The 27,850-nt window shown below is 36.2% G+C and overlaps 2 protein-coding genes and 1 long non-coding RNA gene across 8 annotated transcripts in view; 2 read left to right on the forward strand and 1 right to left on the reverse strand.

Moving 5' to 3' along the window:
- Positions 1-18,484, reverse strand: part of gigyf2 (GRB10 interacting GYF protein 2) — a 33,932-nt gene extending 15,448 nt beyond the window's left edge. Inside the window, exons 1-18 of one of the 4 annotated variants that reach the window (XM_058747198.1) lie at positions 18,340-18,484; positions 16,199-16,250; positions 13,555-13,693; positions 13,361-13,456; positions 12,944-13,052; positions 12,577-12,685; positions 11,434-11,474; positions 11,235-11,267; positions 10,461-10,637; positions 10,147-10,373; positions 9,887-10,037; positions 7,660-7,911; positions 7,378-7,574; positions 7,035-7,185; positions 2,833-2,999; positions 2,637-2,731; positions 1,905-2,003; positions 1,594-1,733 (exon numbers count right to left, since the gene is read on the reverse strand). In XM_058747198.1, coding sequence (XP_058603181.1) covers positions 1,594-1,733; positions 1,905-2,003; positions 2,637-2,731; positions 2,833-2,999; positions 7,035-7,185; positions 7,378-7,574; positions 7,660-7,911; positions 9,887-10,037; positions 10,147-10,373; positions 10,461-10,637; positions 11,235-11,267; positions 11,434-11,474; positions 12,577-12,685; positions 12,944-13,052; positions 13,361-13,456; positions 13,555-13,693; positions 16,199-16,236 — 2,221 coding nt within the window. In that variant the 5' untranslated portion in view covers positions 16,237-16,250; positions 18,340-18,484. Of the gene's footprint in view, positions 1-1,593; positions 1,734-1,904; positions 2,004-2,636; positions 2,732-2,832; positions 3,000-7,034; positions 7,186-7,377; positions 7,575-7,659; positions 7,912-9,886; positions 10,038-10,146; positions 10,374-10,460; positions 10,638-11,234; positions 11,268-11,433; positions 11,475-12,576; positions 12,686-12,943; positions 13,053-13,360; positions 13,457-13,554; positions 13,694-16,198; positions 16,251-18,339 lie in introns of those variants that run through there. The other 3 variants (XM_058747202.1, XM_058747189.1, XM_058747210.1) reach the window with 3 other exon arrangements.
- LOC131522019 (uncharacterized) lies at positions 16,302-19,744 on the forward strand. The gene is made up of 3 exons (XR_009266428.1): positions 16,302-18,173; positions 19,066-19,119; positions 19,439-19,744. It is a non-coding gene; the product is annotated as an uncharacterized LOC131522019 (long non-coding RNA).
- Positions 19,745-20,974: 1,230 nt separating this feature from the next.
- On the forward strand, positions 20,975-27,607 carry LOC131524066 (G-protein coupled receptor 55). Of its 3 annotated transcripts, none has more exons than XM_058750816.1 (3): positions 20,975-21,014; positions 21,825-21,907; positions 22,840-27,607. In XM_058750816.1, the coding sequence occupies exon 3, from the start codon at positions 22,847-22,849 to the stop codon at positions 23,774-23,776; it is 930 nt and encodes a 309-aa protein (XP_058606799.1). In that variant the 5' UTR covers positions 20,975-21,014; positions 21,825-21,907; positions 22,840-22,846; the 3' UTR covers positions 23,777-27,607. The 3 variants fall into 3 exon arrangements, with proteins under 3 accessions (XP_058606799.1, XP_058606802.1, XP_058606793.1); XM_058750819.1 differs by lacking the exon at positions 20,975-21,014 and adding an exon at positions 21,505-21,674; XM_058750810.1 differs by lacking the exon at positions 20,975-21,014 and having other exon boundaries at positions 21,505-21,907.
- Positions 27,608-27,850: the final 243 nt, after the last annotated feature.

Below are 27,850 nucleotides of genomic sequence, written 5' to 3' on the forward strand. Positions count from 1 at the left end.
GTCTCAAACACCTCATTGAATGAAAATTCATGACAGAACACAATATAGTGAATCTTGACATGTATCGCATCTAACTCCGTAATAGCGTTGTGCCGATAGACGATTGTATCATGTAACGACGATAGTCAGAGATATCGCCTGTGGCTGATGCCTTTGACGATAGCAAGACGATTATTATTATTATTATCATCATCAGGCTAGTAATACTATTTAATTAATATTAGGGCTTATTTTGTTGCATTATATTTCTTTTTCCAGATTTTTACAGTGCTGCGCGTCATTATAACTAATTACACATGATTATGCTGAGCTTATGAATGCAATAGCCAATCAGAGGCATTCAGATGAGAAATTGCTGAAACAGAAGAGTTCCGTGGTTCAGCGCGCACTGACTGAATTCTGACTCGCGAATTCTCTCATCACAAACAACAAAGTGCAGATGTACGTACGATGATTATAACGAGCATGCTTTTAAGGTGCATAAACTTGCACTAGACTGAGCTTGTGATGATGTTCATTGGTATTGTAGAATAATGTTCTTTGCTCGTTTTCTGTAGCTGCTTCTTGAATAACTGAGGAAATGTAAGCATTATAATTAGTAACTTACAATGTTTCTATTAATTTGTTATCATGTTAAATACAAATTCAGTCATATTAAAAACATTAGGCTGCTTTTAGCCTAACGCTGGAGTTGGTTCACTCCTGGCAATGAAACTAAGTAAATAAATTAGCACAATAATATTGTGTATCAGTGATCTCACAGGCTGACGATAGGACGATATGAAAATTGAGCATATCACCCAACACTACTCAGTAATCTAAGCTACAGATTCTGATATTTATCAGTATGTGACAACTGCAGTAAATGTGGTATGAGATTCTGCCAAGAACATTATTACAAATGTAAATAAAATGTATACAAAAAAAAAAATGTATAAAAAAAAACAGCAAAAACACAATCCCCTGTTCCAGTTAAAAGCCACGTTTCTGTTCTGCATAAGTGGCATCTATTCAGCTGAGTCAAATCACTTGTAACAGGGTTATACCATGAGACGAGCATGACTCATATCCAAAACTAGACATGGTGCGTTACTGTAAGTGAGAGTAGAAAGCAAGCACACCTGTCATACAATACAAGCCCTGCAGGAAGACCAAAGCACTTTTTCCATTTAAACCTACTCTTGACTCAACGGCTGATGGTCTAATTCAGCATTTCTAGTGAGAGGTAAGATGAACGCATAAACTGTTCAAGCATGTGGAGAGGGGTGGAAAAGTTTAATATTTCCAAAAATTCATTTCTTAAAGGGATAGTTCACCCAAAAATTTAATAATTCGCTGCTGTCATCATTCACTCACCCTCGATTTGTTCCAAATCTGCATGCCTAAAGAGTTAGAGAGGAAGTCGATGCCTACCATCACTTGTTTGGTTACCAAAAGAAATATATGCTTTTGTGCTCAACAGAAGAAAGAAACTCATACAGGTTTGGAACAGGAGGGGGGCTGAGTAAATGATTACAGATTCAATTTGGGTGAACTATCCCTTATTCTACACTAGACAAAAGTACATTTCCAGTTCTAAATGTTCAGACGTACTGCTGGGAGTGGCGGGCTGCATGTTTGGAGAACAGGATGCCTGAGTGGAAGGGTTCTGCATTTCCCAAACAGATCCCGAGTCTGGCACCGACATGGAGCGTGTGACAGGAGGTAAAAGGCTCTGTTGCGGCTCTGGCGTTCTGCAGGGGCACACGAATCAAACCATGAGATTGTGTCACAGACGCTCAACCACAATACCAATGCAATTTAACACCACCCACACTTTGCAGTATTAATATAATACATTCCTCTGTTTGCTCTGATGAGTGAATGTGACAGGAAGACTGAAAACAAAAGCCATTTAATCACACCTGATCTTGAGCGCCTGATGGAGGAGGAGATTGAGCTGCTGCTGTTGTGGAGGAGGTGCAGAGCTTAAAACTTTCTGCTGAGCCAAAGCATACTGTTGCCTAGAGGAAAAGAAAGTGTCTTAGCAACTTTCATTTTGTTCTGAGTTAAATAAGACAATGTAATAAAAAGTCATGCGTTTGCATTTCTTAAGAAATTAACATTCAGCAAGGATGCAATTAAATTTATCAAAAAACATTCAAGACTTTTATAATGTTACAAAAGATTTTTCATATAAATGCTGTTTTCTATTGTACAAAGAATCATGAAAATTTATTAGGCTTTTCACAAAAATATTAAGACAACACAACTGTTTTTAAAATTGAAAATAAGAGGTTTTTTTAACCACCAGATGAACATATTAAAATAAAAATAAAACAAAAACAGGTGTTTAAAATGTTACATTACATACATATGCATTTAGCATAAGTGTAATATAATTTTACAATATTACTGGTTTTATTGTATTTTTGATCAAATAAAGGCCACCTTGGTGAGTACACTAAATGTAATCACAATCTTCTCAAGCAGCCGAACTGAGCTTAAAATAACATTGGTTCAACAAATGGTGCACGTTTAGGGCAGAACAATGGAAGAGTGAAATGGAGATTTTGAACAGATAATTTTTTGCTGTTCATTGTGCCAATTCTGTTAGCACTGCAAAAAATTGCACACTTCACTGTCTGTTGTCATACCTGAGTAAGTACTGATATTGCAGCTGCTGTAGCTGATACATATTTAGAGCATTAATCTCCTGTTGTCTCTTCATCCTCTCTTGATCTGCATCTCCCTATATACAAAGAGAACACAAATCAAAACTTTTAGGATGCTGAAAAACTGGGGAAGATGTCCTGGGTCTGGTATTTCACAGATACACACAAGTCTTATTACCAGTATGGGGGCTAGTGTGGGGCCGGGTGTAAAGGGCACTCGCCCCCACAACTTAATCATCTCTCCGAGGGGCTGGAAGATCTCGTCACAGCCTCGCTTCACCTGCAAGGTCATGGTGAAATAGCCTGCCTGAAACCACTCCGACATCTCCTGGTTATTAAATGGTCCTGTGAGAAGACAGACAGACTTGGGTCACTGCATGTGGCTATTCAGAGCAGTACAGTAACATTTTAAATTCTTTGAGGGTTAGAGAGGCTTCATCACAGACAAGGGGCAAAAATTATATGCTCTTTAAAAAGCGATTGTAACAAGGCAGAGTAATTCTGTAGTTGAGAATGCAACCAATTTGTTGAAAACTCAAATGTTTAAAACTTCAAAAATTAAAAAATGTATGTTTTTTTTTTATTTACAATGTTGCATCATGAATAAAAAAACTTTTTTGAATGAATAAAAAACCTATTTTTTAAGCTTTTGCTTTTATACAAATTAAATGGACAATATGCTTAAAAGCATTTAAAACAGAAAAACTATGACTTTAAACTATGACCTTATTCAGAAAAAAAGTGTACATGTCTTATTAAATGTTAGTTAAAAAAAAAAAAAAGCACACTACCATTTCAAATTTTGGGGTCATTGCATTTTTTAAAAAATGAATACTTTCAGCAAGAAAAACTTTAACAATGCTTCTTTTTCTATTCTAATTATTCATATTCCATTTAAAATAAATGCTGTTCTTTTGAACTTTCTATTCATCAAGACACAACTGTTTTCAACTGTAATAACTTAGAAATGTTTTTTGAGCACCAAATCAGCATATCAATGATTTCTGAAGGATTCTGAAGACTGGAGTAATGTCTATTGAAAATTCAGCTATCATCACAGAATTCAATATACATTAAAAAAAGAAAAGTTATTTTTTAAATTGTTATAAGATGTCACAAAATAACTGTTTAACAGTATTTTCTGATCAACTAAATCTTTCAAAACATAAAAAACAACCTCCAAACTTTTGATGGGTAGTGTACTTAATTTAACCATGTTTTTGCTGCACAACAGCTTTCATAATGCAGGTTTGGATTAGGGGTGTGCAATAGGGCTGGGACGATAAATCGATGTAGAATCGATTTGTGGATCGATTCTGATATTTTCCGAATGCATCGCGATTCCTGTGGAATCGATTCTTTCTGAGCTTAGATTTTAACAGCAGATGGCGCTCTAACCTAGTTATTATGCGCACTCATAAATGCTCATGAATAAGAGAGTCTGTAATTTCACCTCAGCTCAGAATGCTTTTATGACGCCAGATTAATGTAAACAGCCCACTGTGAACACCCTTTTTAATTTGCTTTTTTAATTTTATGAATGATTATTTTAGGTTCAAGTGTGTGTAAGGATTTGGAAACAAGCAGAGTACTGCTGTTTCTAAAGCATGCAGTGCCATCTGCTGTTCAAAACTAAGCTCAGAATCGATTCCAGAGGAATCGTGATGCATTTGGAAAACCTCAGAATCGGTGCTGAATCATTTCTCGATTCGCCATGCATCGATTTATTTTCCCAGCCCTAGTGTGCAATATATACACAAAAATAATCTCAATATTTTCTGTGATTTTATATTAATTAGACAATATCTTGCTGAGTGAATCATTGTGCTGGTACCTTGAGTAATGCCACGGACAGCTGACTCCTAAAGTTTTTGATATTCTTCATATTCAGTGTGGTGGTCAGATAGAAATAAATCTTTTTCAATAAGCTTAAATTGATTTATACATTTTTGGGCATTTTTACCTTTATAAAGCCATTTTTTTTTTAAAGTGTCCATTATCTTTTGAGTCAAATTCTTACATCAGTGATTAAATGTTCAGAAGCTGCATCTGAAGTGGCATTAAGATGTATTTACACACTGTTTAATGCAGGACATGAATGCATTTAACCTGCAATTACAAATGCATAAATAATGTTTTGATATATTAATCATAATATGTTGAACAGATACTTTAATTATGAAATTAAAACCGCCAGTAAGTGGCAGCAAGTCATTGTTAATAAGGAAGTCATTGCGATTGAACCAAATTATTTAAAGGTGGGGTATGTATTTTTTTCAAAAACACTTTAGAAAACTGAGTCGGGCCCAGTACTAAAACAAACTTTCAGCCAATCAGCAGTAAGGGGCTTGTCTACTCATGATGCGAAGAGAGAGCGCTCAGTGCACATGACGGACATTAGCCGAGCGACGACAGAAAGATAGAGATGGTGGATAAAAAGCAAAAGAGGAAAACGTCTGCGGAACAAAAGAAGGCTTACACAGTGTCTACATGCGCCGCGCAGCTGCTCGCCGTGTGAACGCACTGTCTGTCTACACTGGACGGGACAAAGCGACCGTTGAAAATCATTTGAAATTTGTGTCAATGTGTCATAAATAGAACGCGGCAGAAGTTTACCGTCAGGGATTTGTCATGTCACGCCGCATCCAGTGTAGACAGCATCACTGCTTATAATGAGTTCTACAGTATTTTGTCGCGCCGCACCACTCGCGTCCGGTGTTACGACAAGGCAAGAAGTACGACCCGTGTAAATATCAGATTAACTTTCCAGCGCTGAAGAGAACTGAAGGAGTGGGAAGGCCTGCGATCGGACGCCAAGGTTGCTTTGTTTCTTCTCAATATGTGAGTAACATTGGTTTTGCTTTGTTTCACAGAACTAATCGTTGCCTGGGTTGCGTACATGTGTGGGGCAGAGCTATCAAAATAGGGGCGAGACCCTTTTGGGGTAGGGGCGTGTTTGCTTTGGTGATTTCAAATATCAACATTGGCTACCAGAAATCACTTACCCTACCTTTAAATGGTTGATTCATTCAGGAACGAAACATGTTGCTCAGAGACACAAAACAGCATTGTGGTTGTGTTCAGAATTATTTTTGTTGTCAAAATAGCATAAAAAACACGAAATATAGTGTCTAAAATGTAAAATGTAAGTCCCTTAATTAACTTCTTGTTTATTGAACTTATTTGTAATCATGGTAATTTTTGAAAAACGGCACTCTTAAGCCGGGCTCACACTGCGATTTTTTTAAAAGTCCTTTAGGATTGTACTTGTCAGACTGTACGAACATGATGATCATGTCACACTATGTGATCCCAGTTGTCATTAAAGGTGCCATAGAATGCATTGATACAATATTTTAAATTGTTCTCTGATATCTACATAGAAGGTATGTGGCTTAGGTAAGGGCAAAAATTCTCCAGAAACAGTTTTACATGTGCATTTACAACCCTAGGATTTCTCCCTAGAATGAAACGGTCTGTTATTGGCTTATTTGGAAGGGCCATGAGTAATCTGTTTCACAGTGGGGCTTTTTTCAGTAGCTTACAGGAAGGAAACAGGGAAAATATATATATTTCAATACTTTCTCGCGCAGTTATATCGTCGGGTAATTATACTGCAAATAAAATGCGGGCATCAGGGAGCCACTATTAATATGCTGGGCATTGAAACTGCTTTCAAATGCACGATCACTTTTTAGTTTCACTTTCACTTTGGAGATTTGCGATTGCACGAACTCTGTTTATACTATGGAGTGGCAGTACTTATCACAAATTTTACAAGATCAGATGCTTGTCAGTGGTGCTCAGGATCTGTAAATCATTCGCCATCATCCTCAGTCATCTCTCCTTACTCCGTTCATGTGGTAAGTGAAATCTTATGTAATGTAACTGGCTACCGATAGCAAGGAGCTAATCATTTCCCTTTAGTGGCTTGAGTTATTTTATTGTGACAAAATTAATTTTTTAAAATAAATGCTGTTCTTTTTAACTTTTTATTAATCAGAGAATCCTAAAAAATATCACAGGTCCCCTCAAAAAATATGAAGCAGCACAACGGTTTCCAACATTGATTATAAATCAGCATATTAGAATGATTTCTGAAGGATCATGTGACACTGAAGACTGGAGTAATGATGCTGAAATTTCAGCTTTGATCACAGAAATAAATTCTATTTTAAAGTATATTAAAACAGAAAACTTATTTTAAATTGCAATAATATTTCACAAAATAAGTTTTTTTCTGTATTTTTGATCAAATAGATACAGCCTTGATGAGCAGAAGCAACTTCTTTAAAAAAAACATTAAAAATCTTACTGATCCCAAACTTTTGAGTGGCAGTGTATATCGCACACCCCTAGTTTGGATCCTGGTTTCCCTACCTTGGATCTCTCCCTGTGGATCTTTGTAAAACCATTTGAATGCAGCCTCATGGGTAATGGGAAGAGCTGTGGGTTTGTGACCAATCTTAGTTGCCAAACGCTCATCGTCCACACCGCCGTCCTGCAGGTATGCCACCATTTTCTCGGCTTCCTGTTAGTTTGGAAAAATGGGACATGAACTTCATCTACTGTTGAAACATTCATTCTTCACAGCAACATTAGAATGCAGCTGATAGACTTTAGAATAGCTCTGCTGTGCATTTATCATTTTTTAACTTGTAATTTAGGCACCAGCTTAATATTCAGATGCAAGCACTGCTGTACAGTAAACAGCCATTCAAACCTGCTCAAAGTGCTTGAGTCCCTCATCCTCATCCATGTCAGAGGGCAGGGCAGAGGGCCGGCTGATAGGGCCCACAATGCCCGTGGAGTGGGGGAGAGCAGGAGCCAAAGCCACTGGCATCTCCAAAGGCTTGACCTGCTGAGCTTGAGTGGGCACCGACTGAACGGGCAGCACCGAAGGTATCGGGACAGGAAGATCTGGAAGCAGAAGCAGGCTATAACTAGAGATTCATCAAACTGAAAGCTACAGAACAAAGTAAATATTAATTGATGCGATTATTACCTGGGAAAGTGTTTGTGACATGCGGTATGGAAATGGCCTCCACAATGCTATTTGGTAGGGTTGTGTGTAGTGGTGCTTTAATGAGTTCAGGTCTGAGTTCTGGTACCGTCGTTCTCTCCAATGGTCTCTCACTTTCTACAGCCTGCTCCGGGTGCACAGATGGAATTGGAGCTGGGGTTGCAGCCTTGGGAGGTGTTACTACTGCTGGAAACGGTACAGCAACTGGTGATGGCTCTTCCGATTTACTGCCTTCTGTAAACCAAAAATAAATGTTTGATTAAAAACAGTGACAGCGATTGACAATTGTTAAAGGGTTGAGACATTAGCTGACATTGTATGAGACTGAAGACTTAAAAATGGGGGGAAAAAATAACAGGACCGTTCTAAACTTTGAGGTAAATAAGATTTTAACATTTAAAGATATTATACTTTTATTCGGCAAGAATGGAATAAATTCATCAAAAGTGACTGTAAATACCTTTACATGATTACAAAATAAAAATATTTGTAATTCTATTCAAAGAACACTGAAAAAGTATCATGTGATTAGGGTTGTAATGCTATACTAGTATTACGGTCTATCACGGTTTGAACGTGCACGGTTATCATACCGTAAACATTTGCATATCTACGGTTTTTTTTAAAAATGGGGAAAATCTCATCCGCACAACTTATTTTCGCTCGGCTGCTTCACTCTGCATTCAGTTGGTTGCTTACATGCACGTGCAGTGGAGAAAAGGACAGAGACAGAGATTATATCTAATCTCCATCCCTGCCGAAAAAAAAAGTTAAAATCTGCAGTATGGGAATACTTCGGTTATAAAAAACATCGAATGTGGGGTTGTCCTTGAGGACGGATCCAATTTGTAAAAAATGTGGACGCAAAAGTGGCTGAAAAAGCATGTAATACATCCAACATATTCGATCAAATTCTTATATTCGTGGACACCATCCCTCTGTGCAGATGAAGGTGTGTCGCATTTATAACAAGTTATAAATTAAGGCCGCATGATTTCCGTCATGCAGAATACCAGTGCAGTCCTGAACATGGAATTTACAGTATAACGAGGATGTCACATAAAACGCGCAATCTGATGGATAGATAAATCAAAAGTAGATATGATGTGTGTCTGTGAATATTAAAATCCAAAGACACGGTTATATAGATAATCTGCTTGTTTCTGCATGTCTCTGAGTGGCACCGTTTTATCTACTACATACTGAAGTACGCATGACACTAATGGTGTTTTTAGCATCTACATAAACATCAGCAGAGGTGCTCTGAGAGAAAACATTTCCTAGTTTTATTTGAGAAAAACCATTGTCAAATACACTTTGAAACTGAAAAAGGTTCGCTACAACCCGTCAAAATGAAAGTTCGATTCATTTTGAAATTATGACAGAAATATATTAGCATTGTACAATGTACTTCAAAGTTATAATAAAAACAATAATATTCTTTATAATAATGAACTTATTTAAACATTTTTAAGAAATATCATGTTTGTCCATGTTTTAACTTAGTATACCTCTGTTGTGTAGAACTTCACCAAAAATAAGTTATTACATTTTCATTTAATAACATTTTAAAACATTAATTAAAATGTTAAAGTGTGATCTAGATATACATAAGGTCTATAGCTTTATGTTTCTAATTGTTTTTGTTTTTTTTAAATGAAATTTAAAATGTTTTTTTTTTCAGAAGGGAGACTTCAATACTTTCATTAAAATGGTTTCAAGTTGTATATATTGTTGTAATAAAGGATTTGATCACTCATATAACTTCTTATTCTTTTAAGAATTGTTACTGATAAGAATTATTGTTTAATATATACCGTGAAACCGTGATATTTTCTGAGACGATTATCATATCGTGAAAATCTCATACCGTTACAACCCTACATGTGATAAAAAGAAATGTTTCTTGAGCAGCAAATCAGCATATTAGAATGATTTCTGAAGGATCATGTGACACTGAAGACTGGAGTAATGATGCTGAAAATTCAGCTTTTCCATCAACTGAAAAAATACATATTACAATATATTCAAATAGAAAACAGTTGCTTTAAATTGTAATACAATTTCTCTATATTACTCTTTTTACTGAATTTTTGATCAAATAAATGGAGCCTTCATGAGACTTCTTTCAAAATATTTTAAACAACAAATGAACAACTTGAAATCTGTTTTGGATTTCTAGAGTACCCCAAAGAGACTGCCTTCTCACCTTCATTTCGGTCAATCTCACGTCTACTTTCTGTGTCAGTATCTTTGGTTTGTTCTGATTCACTGTCATCCTTTTCTGTGCATTCTTCATTCTCCTCTAGTGGCCGGAAGTCCAGCTCCGCCTCTTCTAGGATTGGCTCCTTAGGAGCTTTCTAATTGAGCAATTAGGAAAATTCACACATCAAAACACATTCATTTGGACAGACATCCTCACTTATTACTCAGTAATATAGAATGAAAGATCAAAGATCAAGAACTCACTTCCAACGCCCTCACCTTAAGTGAGAGGAAGGCCCCAGAGGAGTCAAATGTCCCTGTCTCCTCCTCTGCATCTTCCAGACACCATTCTGGCAAACTGTCTCTCTCCTCTTCTACACTCCCGCTGCCCGACCGAGGCCTACGGTAACTGCCATCTTCACCTCTTGCATCGAAAGGGAAGCGCCGACGTTGATCCGGGTGTTCCCGCCACCCTGCTGATCGTGGGGCATCTGCAAATGAAGAATTAGTTTAGATCACAAAACTTTCAAATTAAGTAAACAAAGTTCTTGAGGAAAAAAAAATGGAATGCAACATACCTGGACTTGGAGGACACCATCGTTCATTATCCCGACGAGAACCTGCAAGCCTCCAGCCCCCATCATCATCCTCACCATTCTGCTCATCTCGAGACGTGCGCCAGTTGTCACTCTCTGAGCGAATGAACTCGTGCTTTCGACCGTTCCCTGCAGCAGCATCCTCATAGTTTGCTCGTACTTTTGGGAAGAAATAAGTAGTACACATTGAGCATTTGAAGCATTTATGATTGACTCAAAGCTCAGGAAGAATGCCATGCATCTATTATACACCACTGCTTAAACGTTTGGGCTCAGTATGTTTTTTTTAATGGTTTTAGACAGAAGTCTCTTATGCTCTCCAAGTGTGCTTTTTTTTTTATTTAAGAAATTATTTTACTGAAATTATTCTGATACTTTAAAATGTAATGTAAAGTTTATGTAGAGCTGAGTTTATTGCTGCCATCACTCCTCCAATGTCACATGATCCTTCATTCTAATATGCTGATTTGCTGCTCGAGAAACAGTGTCGAAAACAGTCAAGTCGTTTACTATATGTGGAAACCGTGATACTTTTTTGATAAAAGAAAGAAAAGCATTTATTTAGAACAGAGATATTTTGGAACAATGTAAAAGTCTTTACTGACACTTAAATGTCACTTGATCAAGTGAAAGATCACTTGAATGCATCCTTGCTGAATAAAAGTATTGATTTCTTTAACTTCCTAACTTACAGACCCCAAACATTTCAACAGTAATGTACATTTTATAGACCTGTTAACAAAGAGAAGCACTTACTGTGATTGAGAGGAAAATGGGCTGGTGCTCCATCTATGGACAAAGAGATTCAGTTGGTTCAGTGTCGACATAAAATGTCATGCTCATCACTTTTTTCATGTAATCTCCCAATCACAGGCAACTGAATATGACCCCTTCTAAGTACATGGTGACAACTATCCCACCTCTCACTTATATCTTAAAAATCTAGCATACTAACCTGGATCTTTTCGACCTGGCTTTTCAAACCTTCTGTCTCCCCTGGATAAGACAGAAAAAAAAGTGTTATCAGGTTAACCCAAACCAAACATACAAATAACGCAGACAACTAATACACTTTTCACCCTCATTTCAATTTGTCCCTTCTCACTGATTACTATCTAGGCTAGGGAAGTCGTGGCCTAATGGTTAGAGAGTCGGACTCGTAATCCAAAGGTTGCGAGTTCGATTCTCGGGCCGGCAGGAATTGTAGGTGGGGGGAGTGAATGTTCAGCGCTCTCTCCACCCTCAATACCATGACTGAGGTGCCCTTGAGCAAGGCACCGAACCCCCAACTGCTCCCCGGGCGCCGCAGCATAAATGGCAGCCCACTGCTCCGGGTGTGTGCACGTTGGATGGGTTAAATGCAGAGCACAAATTCCGAGTATGGGTCACCATACTTGGCTGTGTGTCACTTCACTTTCACTTTCACTATTATAAATATACCTTTTGGTAAGTAAAATCCAAAAACAAGCTAGTGTGACAGTGTGAAAAAATAAAATAAAAAATCAGGCCAAAACAAATTTAGTTTGGAGTTCAGTTTGAGAGGTCGAAACAGCCTGTCCAAGCAAACTTTCCGGAAAATTTTGCTTCGGCAGGTATACACCTTCAAACTTCCATTGGTCCGTGGCGATTACCTAATAGGTCAGTATGCTCTATGGTTCTGCTTTTTTTGACATGGAAATCTTATCCAGTTCAGTGCATTGAGATCAAACACGAGTAAAACATGAACACTGGAGAGGTGCTTTACAGCAGAAATTGGATTAATTTTCATTCTAATAATAATTCTGGAGTGCTGAATTTCAGTGCATCTCTCTCTATGATCAGATGCTTTCTTTACAACTGTTTTCTCATCGCTGTCAGTTTTCTTGTGAGTTTATTTTGTTACTGAGAGGACGGGCTGCATCAAGACATTTGCTGACAGTATACCACTGCATAGGTATCTGAAACTTTTTAACCCTAAGCGTAGAACCAAAAAAGAACTTGGCCGTAAGCATAGCGGGATCTTTAGTCTGCATGTTACCTACCAACATTCTTTAGCATGCTGTAGATTCGCAATTGCTTACAGACAATTTGTGCTGCAGGTGCAATTAATTTTGAATACCTCTCCTCCCAACTCTGGGAGCGATGCATCTCTCTCCCTCCACGGCCAAAACCTCCCTCCACATCATCAAAACTTCTTTGGTAAAACCCTCCATCTCCTCTGCCCCTTCCTGTCAAGCAAACAAGAAAAGGGCTCTTGAGTACATGCACTAGTCTAACCTTTGCTCACCTTAATTCTGCATGAGAAATACAGTCTGTACCGAGACGGCAACTACATAGGAAGGAAAATGTTACACAAGGTGACAAAAGTCTGCACTCTGCTCTGGTTTAACAGAAAGTGCAGTATTTCCGCTGTTAGAAATGTATTAAGTTACTGCATGTCTTCGGAGCAGGAAAAAAGGAAAGTCTGTGGTTGCAACGCAGCTAACCTCGCCCCCGTGAAGAACTTCGGCCTCTGGGTGCCCCTGCCACCGTCCCTCCACCCCTTCCTGTCAGACGGAGTACTGCTGCACTGTTTACAGACATGGAGAAATTTCTCTGTGGAGACAGACACGCATGCAGAGGAACGTAAGGGCCAATACATACATAGCTGCAAGCTCAGCAAGGGGTTGCGTGAGAGCAACACGGCAAGTGGGCGTACATTCCTTATCCGTTTCGACCAAAAAGAGAAAATGACATCATATGCAAAAAAACAAATGCCACTACTTGAATACGTAGGCACAGCTTTTCATTGAAGTTTAACCCAACTTCAGTTTCATAGATAATAGAGAGCTGCTGGAGAAAGCACCGCTTTGACATTTCTAATCCATGTGCAAGTCTTCTGAGTAAACAGGTCAAATTCTCACCTGTTCCTCCTCTGTAAATGGGACTAATGCCAATGGTGGCAGGGGCTCCTCTTGTAAAATAGGTAGAAATTCCTTATCATGAAGATCTACCGGAATCTAAAGAGGAAGAAAAGTTTGGAAACATTTAAACCTGAACATGTAAAGTGAACAAGATGCTTTAAGGTAAATGAGACTGACAGAAAATTCGTCCGTACCACGTTATCCTTTACATAAAGTGCTAGCATCTCTTCTCTCCCATAGCGATAGTCTGCGAGTTTATACTTTGGCAATGCGGGTGAGAGCGGAGGGGAGGCCACACTGCTGCTACCCACTCCACCAGACAGGGCGCGGAGCCTGGGACGCAGCCGAGAGAAAACATGCTACATCATATTTTGTAAATATCACATGTCAGTAAACACAAATATTGTATACTTCTAACATCAAGAATTTGTTGTTTTATACTTATTTAATATAATTCTATATTATATATGTCTGTACTTATGTAGCAATTATCCGTACCTAATATTAAAATTTGCAATCATAAATATTTTTTCACACTGAATTTCCAAATGAATGGAGAACAAAGACAGCATATTTTTCATATTTCTTTAATGTCATCTTTAATGCCACTTTTTAATGAGTAAATATAGCCATTCAACATTACAGTAAAATTGGTGCCACCACTTTAAACATTTAACAGGCCTAAAGTGCAGGGTTTTTCCTGCATAGAGAATTATGAGGCGGCCACCTCCGCCAAATTTTGTCGACAAAACTCAGGCAGGCAGTCATGTGCAAGCATCACTGAACAGCGTCCATTAGAGCTTTTAGTTCATGTTTGGAAAAATACTGATATTTTTATACAAGCTTACTTTATATTTCTTCACACAGAATCTGATGAGCATTAACTCAAATTACGCGATCATCTCTGTATGAATGAATTCATTAATTAATGGATGAATTTACTACACAACTGTAGCGCGTGTGACGCTCGCGGTGATTTCAGCGTCTGTCGTCTCACTAAATGAGGACAACTGCTCTGAGAGTCACTTCATGAGTATTTTACCATTTCATTTTAGTAAAACTAGCGTCACACTGAACTGTAAAGGTATTCACAGCAACCCTTCAAAATAAAAATTTGGTTTAAAAATAATTAAAACTTTTAAAAAAATTTTTAAAAATTAAAGTAATGATCAAACAACATTTCTTCCATGTTTTAATTTGAATGTTAAATCCCCTTTGTTCGCCAAAATAAATAAAGTTTGATTTTCAATAATTTAAAGATAAATGAAATTAATGTTTTATGCCTTCATTTGATAACTAGATACAAAACAGAATTTATGAGGAAAAAGAAAACATTTCATACGGCTATTTTAAGAATAAATTTGAATAAATTAAGTTGTTTTTATGCATTCAAATAATTAGACATGCTACAATACAGAATTTGGTAACAATAAAACATATGGTGAAAGAAAATAAAACATTTCATAGGGCCCGAAACATGTAATTTTTGTTAAACTTTTAATAAACTAATGTCAAGTTGTATAACTTTCATGATTTTAATAAATTAGACATGCTTTTTGATTAATAAATAATTTAACCATTAAAAAGGATTCCAGAAAAATTAGAAAGGAAAAAAATGGAATTTGGAAAAAAATAATACTGATTTCACAGGGTCCTATATTTAGCACACGATTATGACAGTATATGATTTGTATGTTATTTTCATTAGATTTGGGCTGGTGTAACTATTAGCTTAAAAACTACAAATAACTTCAACAACATTATATGACCAAAATCCACATTAGATCACAAACGTAAGTTATTACAAACACTCGATGCTGGTTTGAAGTGAGATTTGAGTAAACGCTTACTATTAATTTTATACAAAGCTTTAGCTTGATGCTAATGTTAGCTGTAATGCACCTGTTACCCTGCTGCGATTGCATTTCATGATGTAGTCTACCAGAAGAATTCACGCAAGGTTGTGAGAAAATGTTTTGTTTTCTAGAAAGACCCTTTACGTGGATAAATGTATATTTGTTTCAAAGTGATGTGGACCAGGAGACTATAAGGAGTGGATAAAGTTTTTCAATTTCACAAAGTGTTTAACAACCTAATGTTATGTTTATGTTCACCTATACAACAAAAAGGCTTTTAGTATCCAGTATTTGTTGTATTTAATTTAATTTGTTTTGTAAAATGTAACTTTAGAGTTTTTTTTTTCATCATATAATTATTATAACACTTAAAATACGTTGTGAGTAAAAAGTGTTTGTTTCAGCCAGTTAAAGGGTGGGTACATTGTGTGCACGTGATCAGGATGGTACCACCTCCGCCTCATTTTGAGCCAGGAAAAACCCTGAAGTGTTAACTTATTAAATTATCACTTTTAATTTAAGTGAACTTAAAAAAAAAAATCACAATGAGAGCTGGAAGTATAAATAGGCCAAGAGGGTTTAAAAGCAGAATTGTGAAGCTTGTTAACGCATTTACACACACATTTAAATCAATGAAGATGTGCTGGTGCATTCTGTGATGAGATCAATGAAATAAAAAATAAAATGTGACAAAAACCATGAAATACTTAACTTCTCAATCAACCGAATCATAAAATCGGTGACAATTATCCTGTATACATGTTTTCTGAGTTAAAACTATTTTCTGTGTAACTGACAGCATGCCACAAATGACAACCACAGAACTTAAGTTTCATTTTGCATAATCACTAAACTTCCAATAACAGATAAGACAGGTTCTCAAAAGCAATCCTGACGAAGTCAATGTACATAATAAGACTGAACATTTATGACATGTCATTAAAAAAACATCAGACCCTGATGATTCAGCAACAACACTCACCATTCTGGTCCGAAGTTAAGTGTCTGGGTTTCTGCCATTTTTCCTTGAAAGTCTGAAGAAAATGAAAGACTCGATTAATAGCTCGGCACAAAAATATAAATCTACTTAAGTAAAAACAAATACAAAACGACTGAACATTAAAAGAAGGTGTAAACAGCAAAAACACTGAAAATGGCATTTATGGTATACATGCGTGCATACATGATTGTTCATTTAACTGCTGGTGTATGTTTAAAAAGTGAAAATGTCAATCACAAATGATATCTTGACTTATAGTTAAATGCATCCAATTTACTGAAAATCTACATATATTTCAGTCTTATTTGCAACCAACATGTAAAATAATATTTGTGTGTTGAGTGCGAGAGGAGTTCATGATGTGAGAACTACACCTACACACGTTAAAAAAAGAGGACAAATAATAAAAAATACACAAGGCATCAATGCTGAACTTTGCACTACATTAAATAAAACTGATTTATTCAGTTTTAAAGTCCCCAAATAAGTATAATTACATATATACACAAAGTAAACCAACAAGTTCTCATACATCTTTACAGCCGTGACTTTGGCAGTATATATTTTTTTCCAGCATATTCTCGAGGTGACCCCCATCCGTTCAGCACCTTAGTGTACCCCCCTTACTGTGACAAGAGCTATTTTAGGAACTCTCCCAATTAGGAAGGGCATTCTCAGACATCTGTGCAACCCACGGCTTCCCTTGCCCACTATGTAATGCAACTAACTTTTTTCTAACTTGATTTGAACTGATCACATGTACATAACTCATATTGCAGAGGCATCTTGTCAGTCCTGTCAAATATGCATTTAACCTCAAGGGAAATGGAGAGATCTTTACATTTTATTTGTGGCTTATTATTATATATCCTCTACACAGCCACATTACAGCACAATGTCTATGCAAAACAAACAGGAGTGACTTGCTGCTGCTGGGATTTAAACCACGTGCGCAGCCAAATGAAGCAATCCGATCCAGATTACACACGCTCCCATCAAAAAAAAAACTAACCAAATATATTTAACATGCATATAAAAGGAACTTTAATCAGTTTATCTAATATAAACCCACCAAATCATGCAATTATAAGGTTGCATCAGGTTACAAACAGGCATGCACAGTTCAAGTATTTGTTTAACACCAGTCAGGCAGGGAAAAAAGACAGCAGCTGAACACAAAACACAAGACAATAAAGCTAGTTTTGGTTGAAAACAGATGGTCAACAGATTGGAGTTTTTGCACAATTAGCATTGTACAGCCTGTTTAGAAATTTCGCAGATTTTATACGCATAAAATGATCGACTTTCACCGCTGTAATGTGTGTGGAACGAGGCATTATTAGTCTTTTAGAGGCGATCAGAAGGTCAGAAGAGACACTTGTAGGTAAACTGTCAACATCAGACGTGGCTTGGCCAGTCAAGAAGGTTAGTTTAAGTGACCATGTGTAACTGAACTGTGTCGTGACCCAACATGTTTTTATTCCCGTAACCCTCAAAAGTAAAGCCCGATAAATGTCAGTTTAAGGTTTCAATGACCACGTCATTGAAATGTAAGCACCCCGTAAGCACTGCAGTCTACAAGCTAGATAAAGAAAACGCCGATAAATCCGTTTAGATGTAATATTAACTACTGCATTGACCGTTGCAGATGCCATGTAACGTTAACCGTTTAAAGAAGAGTTTTATTAAGGTGAAATATCCTAGCCTGGCTATCGCTGGGCATTTAACTTTCTGACTTCCAACTCCTACCAACTTTAAACCAGCCCACCCACCGCCGCGAAATGTACAAACTGTCAAATACTGTCGGTATAAATGCCGACAGGAACGCAGAAGCACATCGAAGTTAGGGTGTGAGAGAGTTGACACGAGTTTTAATCCGTGCGGCCTGTGCTCACTGTGTCCAGCCACACCGCGTTCCACTACAGCTGCCTACGGATCGCTGATAGCATCATCAACGGTAGGCCGGTCTAATCGAGCCCGGTGCTTCCAGGCCTAACAACCATGCGGGCTAGAATAGCGTCGGTCCGCTAAGTTGGGGCGGGTCTATGTTACTGAGAGTTAACGTAGGAATAGTTAAGTTTTATTTTAGAGCAAAACCATGTACGCCGGGCCCGCTGTCTTACCTCTGCTTTTACTGACAGCGCTGAGTTTGTGTGCGAGTGGCGTCTCTCGTTTCGTATCCACAAGATGGCTGAATCTAGATCACATGACAACACGTCTGCTGAAAATTGCCCGGATGAGAGCGAGCGTGCTGACAGCAGCAGTTCTCAAGCGCGCGCTCGCGCCCCCACACATACATAATGCATACATGCACTGCAGATGGTACTTTTAAATTAACAATTGTATGAACTACACAAAACTGTCAATTATTACACTTGCCATTTTCTCATGTTTTTCTTTTAACCTAAATTAGTACTTTTTTTTATTTATTTTTTTTAATAAATGAACATTCACAATAGACTTCCATAGAATAGGCTATTTACAGACATTTATTTTACTAATTTAAACAAATAATAAAAATGTGCACATTTTTATTCCATATTTTTATAAATAGCCTATTCATATTAATAGCATTAATAGCCTATATAGTTGCTCTTGTATTTTTTTCCCATATTCATATAACCTACGTGTTTATGTATTTTGATTTGAGTTGTTGTTCTTAAAAGTCTAAAAGACTAAAACCTCACCCAAATCCTAGCCCTAATCCTAAATGACCAGTTTCGACTTATTTTCTTTTTTAAAGTGAATATGATAATCTGTTACATCACTGAAGGAGGTTTTGTGTTATTGTGTTATGTTATATTATGTTCTGTTCTGTTATGCTAATTTATGCAATTTGTTCCCCAAAGGTATCTAGGCCTGTTGCTAGGTTATCAAACACGCATATATGCAGCACAATAAAGGTATTAATAGATAGTGAAGTTGTCTTGCTTACACTGTTTCTTTTTCTATACTGTTGAGTTTTGAGTTTTATTCTAAATGAGTAAAAAAGCACTCTGCTGGAATGCAATTTACAAAGCAGTCGTTTCTTTGATCTAAGCAATCATTAATTAACTAATAAAATTAACAAAACAATTATTTGGCATTTTTGCTTTACAAATATTTTGTTTATGCTATTCTATGCATTTAAGATGTTAAACATGATTTATTTTTGTCTGCAAACAATTATGACTGATTATTATAATCATCATAATTCCTTTTCTCTCTTCTTCTAATCTACAGCATCGACCAATGAAGATATCACCCTAACTCTATAATCCTAACCCGCTATCATCTACATCTAATCTCAAGCACATGAACAGAAAAAACGCTGTGTCATGCAACAATGTAATTCTGAGAAATGACACTGAATATTGCACTTTAAATGATCTATACTGTGTGTGGGTTATGTGCTGCTCTTGAAACTGTTGAAACAAAAAGGAAACAATCTCTATTTCCTCTGAATTGTAATGTGATACTCTTTGCCTCCAATACAAGTGAAGACTTGTGTTCATATGACTGTTTTTCATTGTTTATATGTTGCCTGATAATTACCTGCACTTTAAAAAATGATAAGTTGACTTAACTTTTAAAAAAACTGAGGAAACCCGTTACCCTAAAATTTTTAAGTAAATGATAATTAAAAAAATAAGTTAAGTGAATTGTCAAGTTCACTTAACTTTTTTTTTTTTTTTTTTTTAATGATTATTTACTTAATAATTTTAAGGCAACGGGTTTCCTAAATTTTTAAAGTTAAGTCAACATCACTTTTTACAGTGTGTAAATCCATGTAGTTGTTTTTTTTTAAATAAGCACAACATTATTTCTAAAACATTTTCTGGCAGTGAACATAATCAATAAAAAAGATAATTATATATTTTTATTTAATCTTTTTTTTCTAATTAAGATTTGAGGTTACATTTTTATATAGATAACTGTATAAGGAAAGTGTGCACTGAAAAATATTATTTAATTAGTCTATTTTAAATTAAAAAATACATTCAATAAAATGATTTTTTTTTAAATATATCTAAATATTCTGTAAATTTTGATAGATGTAGATTATATATAGATTACTGTACAAGGAAAGCATACACTGAACAATTTTTATTATATAGTTTATTTTGAATAAAAATACATTAAATAAAATTAAAATGAAAAACATCTAAATATTTCTAAATATTCTTAAAATGAGATAAACTTATTTGAGAAGCAAAACTTTATAGGAGATTGAATTATATTTATCTTTATATCTAATGCAGTATTAAATCTTAAATATATTGTTTCAAAACTTTTTAGATTTTTAATTGGTAAATAAGACTCATTAAGAACTTTTTTTGTTTGTTTTTGTTGTGTATATCTGTAACTGGCCACCTTTTTGTACTTTTTTTCAACATTTTAATCACGTCTTCATTTTAAATGCTCCTGTTGGTGTGATATGCATTTTAAAAGTACAAATAACCTTGCAGTTAACATGAGCTCACAATAGCCGCATACATTGCACTTGTAAATGAACTAAAATGCTTTTTAAAATAGATTTGGATGAAGTGTAGTATGTCACAGACCGCAGGGTGTGTTAACTTCCCAAAATTTATTTCATGTCAGCTATGTCCATGTATATGTGCTGTGATTATACTGACTAAGAATATATGAAGTAGCCTACTTACAGGCTAACAGGAAGATATCAGAAAAGTACCAAAGGCATGTTTCTGTTAGCAAGGATGTGGTCACAGGCAAAACCTCTGAAAACAGAAGTGCTACTAACTACAGTTTTATTGATAGCATTTAAGGGAAAGAATCTCCTATGAGACAAGTCCTGGTAAGCAAAGACACTCCTTATTTCATTCAACACAATTATTTTGTATGTGTGTGTGTGTGTGTATGTGTGTGTTTTAGGTCATAACTCTTTTATTGAAATCAGTTAAGATATTGCACAGAGGCATAGTTTCAGTAAATGTATTCTCTCTTCCACTAAGTTTCAGTGTAAGAAAATTGCTTGCAGCTTGATTGAAATGTTGTGTGGAAAAAATATTACGGCTGTATGATATATAATTAGTAATATAACTACTGTGTAAATACAACTATTATGCTTTGTAGTGTACAGGTGGGACAAACCCAGTCATCATTTCATTCATGAGAGTAATGGTGATTTTTGCAGACCAGACATGGTTTCGTGAGAGATGCAACCCATGTCTGAAAAAGGGAAAGACTGTGGTTTACTGACATGCGTAGAAACATGTAGAAGTAGATGAAATGTCGTAGAGGTATAACGTTTGGCATAAGAGGGAAGCTTAAATATTGGCTGTACTTCATAGATAATGCAGGAACAAAAAAAGACATCCGCCAGTTTGTCCTGCTTAGGTCACATTTAACGGATTTTGTTCTTGTGGTTTATTTGTTTGCGAAAAAATTGCTGATCTCTGGCAGCAGAGGACGACCTTTACAACTCATTTGTATGGGTGTTGCGAGAGGAAAGCAGGTTGTTTTGTGTGTGTGTGTGTGTGTGTGTTAAGCATGTGTTTGTCAGAATGTGTGAATGTGTCCAAAATTGGGGGTATTTGGTAATTTGTTACACAGTCACCATTTCCTTTCCATTTTTTTAACGGCCATATTTTGTTTCTTAACAAAGATTTACTTCATGAGCGCATTACCACGGAAAGCTACCACCAGTTGCACTCTAGGAGAAATGATACTTTGAAGTCATCGGCGAAGGTAAGAATATCTACTGATGAATTAAAGAGTGGCAAAAATTATACGCAGAGTAATTGAATGAACTACAAAAAACAGTCAATCATTACAATTGTTATTTTCTCACGTTTGCCTTTTAAATGACTGAATTTTTAAACAATTCATTAATATTCACCTTCATCTTTTTAATAATATTTACATAAATATATTTTACTATAATAATTGCAATAAATAAAACAATTGTGCAAAATTGCACCAGTGATGAATTTTTGTAATGACAAAGCATGAGAGAATTTTAATAATCTTTGGTGCAAAGTGCTTGATGCAATTGATTATAGTAAGTTCTATTGATTAATCTTGCTAATATTTGACTTAAATATGAAACAAGAGTGCATGAGAGTTTTTATTTAATAAACTCTGGAATGATCCAAAAATGTTTTTGCAAATAAAATGGAGTTTATCATACAGAGTAAATAAATGCTGATCATCAGCAAATCAACATCATGTTAATTTTTTCGAAATGAGAACAAGAACAGAAACTTGCCCTGTAAAATGTTTGATGTGTCCGAAGTCACATCTTGAAACATCAGAATGAAAAACGAGCTTCATGTCATCCGGTACTTTCTACATGCAGCTTCCTTTTGCCTTATTAACAAAAACAATTCCCTTACAATTGTTTTTTTTTTAGAAAGAAAATGTGCAGTTCTTTGTGTGCAAAGTCTGTGCAAGGCAGTTTTAATGCATATAGAAAACAGACCTAGCATTGTGCATTCAAAACATCCACAAGTTTTTTTAAAGTTGCTCTTTTTTTAAATCTAATAGAAATGCATAAACTGTTGCATCAACAAGTGAAATAGAAAGCATAACACTGATGACTGTGCATGTGATATGCAAATTTCAGTTTCAGCAAATTTCAGACGTATGTGATGTATATTTCGCACCTCTCTCCATGCCAGTTTCATTATGAAGAACTGCTCAACTGAAGACGTGGACACTTTAATGCAGAAGCTGGACTTGGTGATTTATGTGCCTGTCCTGGTGTTCGGCTTGGCGTTAAACATCGCAGCATTGGTGGTGTTCTGTCGGCTGCTCAGAAAATGGACCGAATCCTCCATCTACATGACCAACCTGGCTCTGATGGACCTTCTGTTGCTGCTGCAGTTGCCCTTCAAAATGCACGCACCACACCACAAGTGGGCAGAAGACAAGAAGCTCTTTTGCTCCTTCCTGGAAAGTCTTTACTTTGTAGCTATGTATGGTAGCATCTACACAATTGTGTGCATAGCCATAGACAGGTACATCGCCATAAACCACCCGTTTCAAGCCAAGCAGGTGCGTTCGAAAAAAAATGCCTTGATTGTTTGCATTTTAATTTGGGTGTTCGCTATGACAACGACTTCGCCCATCTACACCTTCCGGGACAGGAATTCAACAGAAGAGAATTTCACCTGTTTCCATGGCTTCTCTGACAAGGGTTGGAGCACTGCAATAATCGTGTGTCTGGAGTTCTTTGGTTTCCTGTTGCCCGCCACAGTACTGGTAGCGTGTTCCATTCAGAGCGTCCGTACTCTCAAAGCCTCAAAGAACAGTGACCACAAGAGGCAAGCTGGTGTGAGAATCATCTACAGCAGCCTAGCGGCCTTTCTAGTGCCCTTCACCCCCTGTCACGTGGCCATATTCCTGCAGTATCTTGTCCGTAATGAATTTATTTCAGACTGCAAACAGCAAAAGAACATCGCCCTTTTCATACAGGTGTCAATGAACATTGCAAACGTGACCTGCTGCTTGGATGCACTGTGTTACTATTTCATTGCGAAGGAAGTCCGATCCACCAAGGAGACGCTAAGACTGTCCATCAGCAGAGCGAGAACCACCAGCACCTCAGATGTCTGAGGTGAATTCAGTTTGGTAGTCTTTCAGAATGTGTGCTGATGGATTTCCAGTGGAAGTAAAGTTGGGGTCATATTTGCGAAATTTTGCGGTCGAAAAAAGTCTATTGTTAATAGAGTAGCGACGTGTGAAGCACAGCTCACAAAAAAGTAACTTTCAAACCCAACAGCTTTCTGTTGGTTAGGCTCAGCAAATTCACATGCCAACTTGAATCCATTGCGAAATCGGCATGGGGAAATCTTTGACCCTCACACGAAATTCCAGATCAAGTGGGTTCCTATTGAAATAACGTTGACCGTGAAAATTCACCAAACAACAGTAAATGTGACTGCACCCTAAGAGACTTCAAGGAAACATGTTGGACTGATTTTAAAGAATCTGTGCATGTTTTATGGACATAAATGGACAAAATATTACTCCTCTCATTCCAGCTGAAGGCATAGTTCACCCAAAAATGCAAATGCTGTCAGCATTTACTCACTCTTATGTCCAAAACGGCATGAGTTTCTTTTTGAACATAAAATAAGATATTTTGAGAGATGAGAAGTTTTTATTTTAGCCATGCAAAGAAAGTCAGTGGACTCCAATGATGATTGTTTCCCAACGGTCTTCAAAATATCATCTCTTGCGTTCAGTGTTGAGGGTAACACATTTCAAGTAAGTTACGCAAATTACGTAATCAGATTACTTTTTCAAGCAACTAGTAAAGTAACGCATTACTTTTTAATTTATCTGAAAATCTATTTCTTCAAATCATAATGCCAGTTACTTTGTTTTACTATTTATTGACTGACAGCTGTCCTGTTCTCATGTTGAGTGAAGTAAGTGCAGCGGCTCTTACTGTAATTCTATACTGAATGTAAACATGCATTTATCTCATTTGCAGAAAAACAGTCAGTATTCCCCAAAATGAATAAAAACAATGAAATGCAAACTCAGAATATGACACAAACCTGCAATAATTAAATATGTTAAATAACACAAAAATCCTTTATGTATTTAATCCCATTTTTTAAACCAATGTCTTTGCTGCTGACCTTTGATGATCCAATTCAACCAACAAGCAAAAATGACTTTAGATAAACATAACATTTGTGTTTGTAACATTGTAACATTTTCTACTGTACAGAGGTGAATTTTCATTTCCTTCAGTCTGAGGCTTATTCATTTCCTTTTTGTGTGAAAGGGCTTTTTACAGTTGCAAAAAATAGAACTCTTTATATTAAAAACAAACAAGCTCAGCTCAGATTTAAAAAGTAACACAAAAGTAACGTAACGCATTATTTTCCATAAAAAGAAACTAACATAATTAGTTACTTTTTTAGGGAGTAACTCAATACTGTAACGCATTATTTCAAAAGTAACTTTCCCCAACACTGCTTGTATTCTGCAGGAGAAACTCATACAGGTTTGGACCGACATGAGGTTGAGTAAATGATGACAGGTTTTCTTTTTTTTTCTTTCCATTTAATTCTACAAAGTGTGACAAATATGAGAAGAAAAAGGGAATAGAGCAGAAACTTTACCCAAAATTCGTCTGGATTGGAGTATAAGATCAGGCTCACCCAAATACTTTTCATTTGTGGAATGGAAGTCTAAATTCCACAAGACGTTAGATGTTAAATTAGATAACTATCCTTTCTTAAAACCACAACTTTGACACCCTATATACCCTCCAAAGCCATGACAGCAGACACCCACAGAAAATGATAACATCTGAGAGCATTTCTGATTGGCTAAAAACGGGTGGGCTGCTCCCCTGACCCATTTTTGCTGTTTTTGAGTCTAGGGCTACAAGAGAGTCGGGTGTGCTTTCTCAGGACTCCTATTTTCGAAAATTGGGACATTTTATGTTTGGAATTCGAAAAAACGTACTGCATTTAGAGTGCTACAGGAACAATGCATTTTTGTAGGCCAAAACCCAGAAATTAAATTTAACACTTTAGCACTTTCGGTTCCATCGTCCTGAAGTCTTTTTTTCTGAACAGGTTTTTGGTTAAATAGCTGAATTAAGGTCTGTGGTTAACACAAGCTCAAGATATTTTCACGCCATGACTTAAAATACATCAGTAATACACCGTGACTTTTTAAAGCTTTAACTTGTCTTGAAAAGACAAAGTTAGCTAAAGGAGAACAGAGGTGGTCCGGGACATTAAATGTCATCACATCAAAAAGGTAAACTCATCTACTCAGCAGTCTGCTTTTACAGGCTCACAGGAAAGGAAAATGTCTTTAAATAAAGAATGAAAGAGTTGTCTGAAGTATCGATGGTGATGGTGAAGATGAAGTCATGCAACTGTGGTGTAGTTCATTTATAGCCTAGTTTTTTACTTCTAGTGACTGTATTTAGGGTTCAGGCTTCAAAAAGTCATTCATTTGTGAAGATGATTATGATGAGCAAAACATGTAACAACGATAAGCTTTTGTTGGTCACAGAGCTTATTTTCTACAGTAATCCAGAAGTCAATGGAAAAATCGTATTAGGTTTTTATTGAGGAAAACAAGGCCTGCAAAAATAGGTCATCACTGCAGCGCTTTATTTAATGTTATTTTCATTCAAAATTCAATTGTGTCCATCACACTGATTATGAATTTATGATAAGGATTTTGCCCCAAAGATTCTGTATTTGTCTTATCTCATGCTAACACTGTCAACATGAGAAACCTGAGGTCTTCATGCTCACACGCGATGGTCGTCTGACAAACCATCCTGAAACCTTTACAATGACTCATGAATGTTTCTGATGCAACATTGGGTATGGCATTACATACTTCACAATTACCTCTTTTGTTCTGTATTTTGCCTCCTAAATCAGTATGTTAAAATATCTGAGACTTGTCTCATCTGTTTTGTACTGTTTGTCAATAAAACTGTATATTTTGAATTAACAGATTCTCTTGAGGATGAGTTATGGCACCAATTTCCACAAGTTGTGGGTAAGAATGTGTGGGTACAGAGCCATGTGCCTCTAGTTTCATTCAGTCAGATTGCGAATGACTTCTCATATCTGGAATTCAGCTCTCTGTTTATATGATATATGAAGTGTGGCAACATCCTCTTTATTTAAATAGAAGTAGATGATTAACAGCTGAACACAAGGCAGGTTTTTTTTTTCTTGAATGCCCCAATATGTTTTACTCTATCAATCAGGATAAAACATTCTGCACATGCTTAGAGTAAAACAGAAAATAAAACCCCAACTGTGTTTTAAACTAACAGGAAAAGACTGGCAATCATATCAACACCTGCCTGTGGTGACATGTTGCGGTATATATTTTGTTGTTTAGTGCTACTTCCAGCTACTAAAATTACTGGTAGTTAATCACATTTTATAAATAAATAAATTGTGATAATGATAAAAGGACTAATAACACAGGGGCCTCAAATAAGCTCAAACTGAACTACTTTCTCGCTAATAAAGTGTGTATTTGCATCGTCTCCGCCGTGTTTCCTTTGTCTATTTTAAAAAGTAGCTCATACTCTAGAAAAAACAGCTACGTCCTTGACCACATGGCTCTTGCTGCAATACTGTTCTGCTTTTTTTTCTGAGTGGGGATGAAAGTAGAATGAGAAGCTTTTAAAGGACAATTTGTGTACAGTTGTTGGAGGTTTATGTGAATCATTGCGTTACAGTTTATGGCAATTTTGTATCATCCTTCAATTATTATCACGATGTTTTGCACAGTGTTTGTAGGCTAGGCTAGTTTTTTTTTTTTTTTATTTCTATGACCAGCAGATGGCGCCAGAATAACATCATATCTGAGATGAACAAAAAGGGAACGACAAAGTGTGGGGGGATAAAAGTAATTTAGAGAGGACAGAGAAAGGGTAAAAGTATGTACGAGTGAGTGACTAAATAAAATTGTTTTAAAATGTAAATAAATAATATGTGCAAAAATATATGTCTAAACAATATTTTAATATAATGTGTAGTATGTAACATAATGATTAATGCATATGTTTTATGGATTTTTTAGGTTCATGTGTTTACATTTTAGTCAAATTTTGAACATTTTTCTTTTCTCTTCAAATAAACATGAAATATTATAAAAACTGAAATTTACTCTAATCTACAA

The sequence above is a fragment of the Onychostoma macrolepis genome, chromosome 02, assembly GCF_012432095.1.
Source record: "Onychostoma macrolepis isolate SWU-2019 chromosome 02, ASM1243209v1, whole genome shotgun sequence".
NCBI classification, from domain to species: Eukaryota; Metazoa; Chordata; class Actinopteri; order Cypriniformes; family Cyprinidae; genus Onychostoma; species Onychostoma macrolepis.

Excerpts from the sequence above, each read along its gene's own strand:
- LOC131524066 (XM_058750816.1), top strand. The coding sequence starts at position 22,847 with ATGAAGAACTGCTCAACTGAAGACGTGGACACTTTAATGCAGAAGCTG.